The sequence below is a fragment of the Corticium candelabrum genome, chromosome 2 (genome assembly GCF_963422355.1).
Source record: "Corticium candelabrum chromosome 2, ooCorCand1.1, whole genome shotgun sequence".
Taxonomy (NCBI): domain Eukaryota; kingdom Metazoa; phylum Porifera; class Homoscleromorpha; order Homosclerophorida; family Plakinidae; genus Corticium; species Corticium candelabrum.
In genome coordinates this window covers 1,015,304-1,023,351 of record NC_085086.1, presented here as the reverse complement: position 1 = coordinate 1,023,351, position 8,048 = coordinate 1,015,304, and the positions used below count along the sequence as shown (strand labels likewise).

Here is an 8,048-nt window from a genome sequence, read left to right as displayed (position 1 = left end):
TCGGTTGTTATGAAGTTGCGCGTGAATTTCAGTCTTTGTTGAAGTTGAACTTTTAGGAGCTGAGAGCTCCGGCTTGTTGTGCTGCTGTCAATACCGTATACTCGAGCTATTCTACCAGTGGAGTGTTTGTATGGTGTCTAATGAGCGTACGCTGGGTGGGTAAACAAGTCTATTTAGCCTGCTGCGCATGCGGAGGTTATTCATTCTTTGCTTTTCGTCGCCTATCCTCTCAATGGCTTTCCCGTTCAGGAAACCGACATTAAGTAACATTCGTGTCCTTTCAGCTACCGAACAAGCGGTTGCCTTGGTAAATGCAAAGAGCTATGCATGCTGTGGCTCAGTCCATTGGCGGATTCAGGGTAGTGCCTGTGGTGTCTACGTAGCCTGTAGACACACCTCTTTCAGGACACTATTAAGAACAAGAATACAGAAGCTTCTGGTGCTGATAGTCCATCAATTCCGCGATGTTCTGGACGTTACTGGAGGAGAGAGAATCTAATTGAACTGCCTGAAGAGCCAAGGGAGTAGACATACAATAGCAATCCCGTTCCTAGGTATACAATCTTTTGAGTCAGCTAGAGGAGTGTTACCGATTCAGCAGGGATTACCAACGTAATGCCTATAGTACGATTGCCTTGGTTCCAAGTGTCGTGGTATAGAAATTTGTCATTGTGAACCAGCTGAAGCACTAATTTTGCGTGTATGCGGAAAGGGTCTGGCTACGAGAGACCACTGCAGCCTTAGTATCATGACAAACACTCACCATAAAACCTAGAGCTAGATAGGTGACAGCTTCCCTAAAAGGCAAATAGGTCAACAATGAGCCTTACCTACAAGGTTGGTTTAATAAACTTAAGTTAAAATAACTTATGCAAACAGAGCCCAGCGTATCGCCAACGTAACGTCACGATAAACATGGTAGCACCAGATCTGACTAGTGTCAAGGCTTTGTACTAGACCCGAGTTCAAGTATTCCATACTGTCACTGCAAACGTCAACCGGGAATAGTGCGGTTTGTTTAGCTACCAATCGGCTGTTGTGCTTTCACTCACCTGGTGTAGTTGCCTGACTTGGACGATGAATCTCAACAGCACATCTTGGTAACGGATACTTGACGTGCGCTAGGACACCAGACACTTTTCGCACCTGAGAAGACGTTATTGGGTTGCAGTCAGACATGGTACTATTACACGGTTGTCTGACGATCGGTTTGCGTTGGTTACGGTAAACCACTCGGAAGAAGTGCTCCCGCATGCGCATTAAGTACGCTTTTGGCCGACATCGACGCTGTTGTGGAAACACTCACTGCCAGAGTTACTGGTGGGAATAAGAAAGGAATGGATGAATTTTGTGGAATGCCAGCCGTGGACCCCATTGGAGGGAGACAGGGGATCTAGTGCACCGCAGTCTGGTAACTAGCTTGCCTTTGATTCGTATACAACAACTTTCAACACCCGGCAAGAGCAAACTGACATCTGGTCTGGCTACTTCATTGCAAGCGCGATCTCTTTCAATCTCTACTGACTCCCCGGTAATTTGAGTTACAAACACTTTTTCTCTGGCAACCTGCAACGGAGAGAGAGGAAAACATGTCCGATGTACGCACCAATGTCTAAGCTTTGGAACAATACCTGTACGACTATAATCGCACAACGTCTGCTAGTGTACTAGCAAAATATACGGGATAACGTCTGTGAACAGCTCTAGCGGGTGTGTATCCTAATTGTGGACATGTTTTTCTCCACCACAGAAAGCGACAGGGTCTGAGTAACAGCTGGACTAGATACCTGAATGGTTGCCGCACAAGCTGTTATTTTGGGCCGCAATCAAAACCAAGTTCTGTGGTGTATTACGACGATTCACATGGGAAACTGTTAGCACTTACAAGGTTCCTCCCATCACGTCCACAAATTCGAGGTACACGAATCGATCTTTTGTTGGATCATGAAAGTGCCCTGACGTTAGTTAAGCAATTATCGAGTACTTTGGTAAAGTTTTGAGCCTAGTTACGTTGACTTGTAACATGGTAAAGAAGCACACTAGGTGCATAGAGCGAACGTGTAATCCCAGTCCAGTAAACACGTGAATATCTTCACTCATACTAGATCTAGACATCAGTAATCCACTGACAATCTAGCTGTTTTCACTGCAACTACATCTGGTCACAATAAGGTATGAAATGAGAACGAACAAAGTAGATGGAATGTCAACATCAGCGACATTAGTAATCCAGTCAGAATTTGACTGTCTTCTCTGCTACTAGATCTGGCAACAATAGGACACAAAATGAAAACCTATAAACTCACCTAGGATAAGTGGAAGGTCAAAACTACCTTGTCTGATATCAATAATCAGCTCCACCAGCAACACAAAAACATGCTAGAACCACAGTTTACAGTTCAGACATTACTCTAAACATGATTGGTCGTCTCCTGCATTGTATCGTAAACACAACATTTGCCTTCTGCAGAATTTGAAAGGCACGACGCCATTTTACTCGGAGGTAACAGACCACAGAACATGGTTTTGATTGTGGCCCAAAATACCAGCTTGTGTGGCAACCATTCAGGTATCTAGTCCAGCTGTTACTCAGGCTCAGTCTCTTTCTGTAACGGAGAAAAAAATGTCTACAATTAGGATACACGTCGCGTCTAAGCTGTTTACAGACGTTATCCCGTACATTTTGCTAGGGCGCTAGCTGGCGTTACGCGATTGTAGTCGTACAAGTACCGTTATGAAGCCTAGACATTGGTGCGTATATTGGAAATGTTTCACTGTCTCTTCGTGCAGGCTACCAGGGAAAACAGCGATTGTAACTCAAATTACCGGGGAGTGTCTACAATTAGGTTTACATAGCCTACTGCAGCTCTCCATTAAAATTGCCACTTGCGAAGGCACTGATTAAGATGGCTTGTATGAGTTTCTCCGTATGCCATTGGGCATGTTGAACTCGGGCAACGTTGACCAAAGCTATCACGAAATCGTTGAGAGCAATGCAAAACGTAGAGTATTATGTCGATGACATTTTCGTTCATACAATTACGTGGGACCGTCATGTGGCGACGCTCTGAGAGCTGTTGAGACGACTGGCTAAGGCCAATTTACAGTCAGACCATCTAAGATTGGGGCAGAAACAACTTTTTTTGGCGGTCATCAAGTCGGCTGCGGAACAAGTGTACCACTTGAAGAAAACCTTCGAAAGGTGAGAAATGTCTGTAGGCCATTGACTAAGAAATAAGTGCTGTCATTTCTTGGCCTGAGCGGGTAATACCGTGAATTCCTTCCAAATTACGCAGCTATAGCTGTACCGTTGACTGACTCTACTAGAAAGGGACAAGCTAACCAAGTAATTTGGGGTGATGCTCAGGAGAAGGCCTACACGACATTGAAGGCTATGATAACAAGTCACCGAATTCTTCACATTCCTGACCATAGCAAGCCATTCTTCTTGCAGGCAGATGCTTCTGAGTTAGGGATCGGGCTGTGCTCATGCAGAAACATGGAGGCAAGATGTTTCCAGTCACCTACATCATCAAGAAGATAACTGAAAGGGAGAATCACTTCTCAACGATTGAAAGAGAATGTTTGGCGATCGTCTGGAGTGTGAAGAAGTTAGGAACATTTTTTATGGAAGAGAATTGGTCCTTCAAACAGATCGCCAGCCTCCAAAATACCTCAAGCAAGCAAGATTTTTGTACGATCGAGTGATGCGTTAGGCGCTATATTTACAGAATTACCGCATGAAGATTGAAATGGTAAAAGGGACGGAGATAAGGCTGATTTTCTAAGCCGCATGGGATGACGTCGATGTCTACTACGTGAGTAAGACGCTGTGCTGAAAGCAAATCTTGTCTAGAGGAGGGAGTTGTGTGACGTAGAGACATGTGACATATACGTCGGTGATTGTGATTGGTCATTAGACCGGTATTGTGTTTGACTGAGCTAGGGTAGTATAAGTAGAGGTGTTGATTCTGATTAAGTTAGATTTGACTGGGTAGCGGTAGCCAGTAAAAGTTGATTAGGATTGCGTTTATAATATACGGCACGGTCAACCGTTGAGCAGTCTACCCGTCCTCTCTCGTAAGGAGCTGCGTCCGTCTTCGGGAACTCTGCAACAATGTGCCAGTATGTCCGTCCCCAAGGTGCCGTATTCAAGTCCTCTGACTACGTGGAATGACTTTCGAAACCTTGCTAGGACAAATCGTTAGTGCCAACTCATCCGTCATGCCCTTACATCGGATAGTTGATTCATCGACCATTATTGGTTGCTGGACCAAGCGACGTCTTACCGGTAAATTATTGGCCTCCACGATGCTGTACGGTAGCAGGCTAATATTCGCTCCTGTATCGACTTGGAATGCGCTGTTTCGATCGTAACTTGTAGCCCTTACCAAAATGAATTCGTTTCTGGCGGTTTTAAGATTTGAAACACGCCTTTCCTTTGCCTGGTCTAAACGATTGACCCTGGGCTTGGAGCTGTACGATTCCTGGCAAGGTGTCCTAGCTTTAGACAACGGTGGCAATCTCGAATGTGCGGACAATTGGATCGAATGTGTTAGAAACTTCCACAACTATAACAAACGTCCTATGGAGTTTCGACTACGATCGCGACTTACGATAAATCTTGTCGGTTGCCAAGGCTGTTGTTGACGGCTGTTCACTGATTGGCGGATATTTTTAGGCTCGTGAAATGACTGATTGTTGCCGACTTTCATAAATGACTGCGTTTACGCTCTGAAACATGACTTACCGGTAGATGTGATGGATAACTGCGCCATTGTTTCCCGATTTCCACAAACTGTAAGTGGTGGACCATATCTGTAAGGTCACGTAGCGATGTTTTCATACCAGATGCATCTAGTTTTATATACAATTAGGTGGCAAAGACTCTAGAAATGCGTCCCGAGCTAGTGTCTCTCTACATCATTGGACTCGGGATAAGCTAAGTCAACCAATCTAGCTATCTCGTGAGCAAACGCTTCAATCGGTTCTTACCTTCTGTCCATTTACGCTGTCTTAATTCTCTCACCGCTTGCATTCGGTCTGCTTCTCGGGCATGAACTCTCGTTTTAACGACGTTTCAATTGTTGCGTATGTCCTCTCTTCGTCTGTCTGAACGCTGGTCCTTCAAGTCTCGACACAAGAGCCAATGCTTCTTCTTTTCTTTATATGATTTTAAAGACGTCCAATTGGAAACACGGTCAAGAAAAGAAAGCAATTTACCCGAAACATCAAACGCTTGCGGAGAGTTTTTAGACATAACACAACTTTTACTCCTGTCACCAAATGTAATGTAATGTGGCGCGAATAGCTGCACGACAGAAGACTGAGCGTAACAAGAAGAGTGTCTGATTTATTGTGTGTGTGTCTACTTTTCTAGCACCCAATGAATAGCGTGCTTTATCTAAGTAACGTGCACTACGCAATACGAAGTATAAATGCACTACATTGCCCTTGCCATTTTCAATTTTTCGTCTACAGTGTTAGTTTTAGATGTCATCTCGATGTAAACGTCCGTTGAATTTGACCTATAATCAAAGTACCGCTGATAGTAAATTTTGATTTTCTAGGTTTGTTGAAAGTTGTCTTGATAAGGAGAGGTGACTTGGTGATTGTTAAATATCCTGGTATAATGTCAAATGAGTCCTTTATTGTTAGATTAGCAGCCAGACTCATTATTCCAGACGTTGTGCTTATATTGAAACTGCTCACTTCCAAATTGCCAACGTTACCAAATCCAGGCGGTAACAACAAGCTGTCGATGGACAGATCAGGAATAGTAACTTTTAGTAAGCTTTGCAGATTGAGGGACCGTCCCGTGCTTATGAAGCTGATCAAGTTCGACGAAAAAAGAATGATAAACGTATGAGGACCTCCATCTTTCGAGATATTCATATCTGCCACTACAGTAAAGCCTTTTCGAATATTAACAATTTTCTTCAGAACTCCAGTCACAAGGTTAGGCAGTAGGTTTAGAGACAAGTCATCCGTTGACGCGATAACAGCACAATTTGACGCCTGCAAAGTTGCAATTATTGGCACATCCGCCATATTGACGATCCATACATTTTCGACTAACTGAGAGAGTTTGAATAAAGTGAAAAGCAGCGCCGTTGTAAAAATAGGCAGCCGCTCTTCGCTCAACGTGATCATATAGTGAATGCCCACCAGTGAGTCGATAGATGGGATTGCTAAATGAGGGCCAAACAGTGAGACATCATCGTCAGTAGATGGGATTGCAAAAAATCCGAGAGCATAGGATTCTAATCTTTGGTTGTAAATTCCTGTTACTTTGACGTCATTCAATTTAATTTTGGCAAGATTATCATAGAATTCATGATCAATACCTTGGATACTAATATTTTTATCAATAATGCTCAAGATCTCCATAAAATCGATGGAGTTTGCATAACCGTGAAAGTTAATTTCTGTAAATTCGGAAGATTTTCCATCAATTGTAGCAGCTAAGCTCATCGACATATTGAAACTCATTGATCCCAACGACCACATTCCGTTGGCTTTGATAACTAATTTTCTAGGTTTGCTTAGCGTTGTATTGATAGAAAGAGACAGCTTTCTGATTAAAATCCCAGTAAAAATATCGACGATAACGACAAAAGATGGTACAACAGTCGCAGTAAGGCACAGCGATGTCTCACGAGTGTGAAATTCAAACCCGGCCACCGGCAAACCATCGAATGAATACCACATAGGCTCACTGCTATATATATGTGATTGTAGATAGTCTGATAAGAAATGAGAAATTGTAACTTCCATCAACTCAGGGAGTTTGATATTTGGAGTATTGAGTGAATTGAAGCTATCAAATCTAATCATTTCTTTCGACCACCGTATCATATAAGTTTGAGGGAAATCTTCATAAGCACTAATACGTAAATCTGCCACAACAGTCACACCCTTACGAATGTCTTTAACATTTTGGAGATGTCTGCCAAGAAGGTTGGGCAAAGGATTCGGTTTATGGTCAGCGCTTGAGAGAAGGAGTGCAACATTAGAAAGAGGTAACGTTCCTATAAACGGGTAACTCGAGATGTCAACATCAGATACTCTGCGAGTCAAATTTGAAAGCCTCGATGAATCCATATGGAATGCAGTCGTCAAGACTGGGCTTGCTTTGTGTCCGCTGAGGTAGCGCGTGAGTATGACTTGACCGCCTGATAACAATTGCCAACTCGAACTGGATGCTTTTGCTGATAAACCCATTACTACTGTTTTATCTTTTTTCACATACCGTCCCATTAGCGTGACATTATTCATCTGCACGTCATCAAAATTGGTTGTTGACATTTGATTCATTAACGATCTAGCATCCATTTTGGCAAGGAAAGATACAAAGTCAATTTTGTTACCATTGCCACGTAGTACAAATAGTTCTTTGAACACTACTAGCTTCTTCAACACAAAACTCATATCGCTATAGGCTCTAGTCTCCGTCTCTGTCTCAAAGTAAACGCTCATTGAATTTGATCCTATTGTCCAAGTACCTATAATAGCAAATGTTACTTTGAAAGGACTCTTATGAGGATTTGTCCATCTTCTATGAGTATATTTGAATGTTCTGATCAACAGAGATGGATCAGTGATTGTTACGTATCCTGGTATAAAGTCGAGTGGATCTTTTAAATTGACAGCCAGAGTCAGCACTTTATATTTTGTGTTTAGTTCAAAATTTAGATCAAAACTAGTCGCTTCCAGACTGCGAATATTTGTATTTCCGGGAGGTAACGGCAAGTTGTCCATGTGCAATCCATAAATAGTAAGTTTAAGTAAGCTTTGCACATTGAAGGACCGATCCTTGCTTACGAAGCTGACTTTGTTCGACTCCGGCGACAAACGAATGAGAAACGTATAAGGAGCCTCATCTCCCGAGATCCTCAGATCTGCCACTACAGTCAAACCTTTGCAAATATCACTAATTTTTTGCAGAGCTCCAGTCAGAAATTTAGGCAATAAGTTTGGGTTCAAGTCGCCCGTTGAAGCAACGAGTCCAACTTTTGACAAGTCCTTGTATTGTACTGTCTCAGTTC

General features: G+C 42.9%; 1 protein-coding gene across 1 annotated transcript; it reads right to left on the bottom strand.

The window, feature by feature from the left end:
* Nucleotides 1-5,338: 5,338 nt before the first annotated feature.
* On the bottom strand, nt 5,339-6,450 carry LOC134176233 (uncharacterized). Its single transcript, XM_062642913.1, has one exon. The coding sequence runs from the start codon at nt 6,388-6,390 to the stop codon at nt 5,497-5,499; it is 894 nt and encodes a 297-aa protein (XP_062498897.1). The 5' UTR covers nt 6,391-6,450; the 3' UTR covers nt 5,339-5,496.
* Between the last annotated feature and the right edge of the window lie 1,598 nt (nt 6,451-8,048).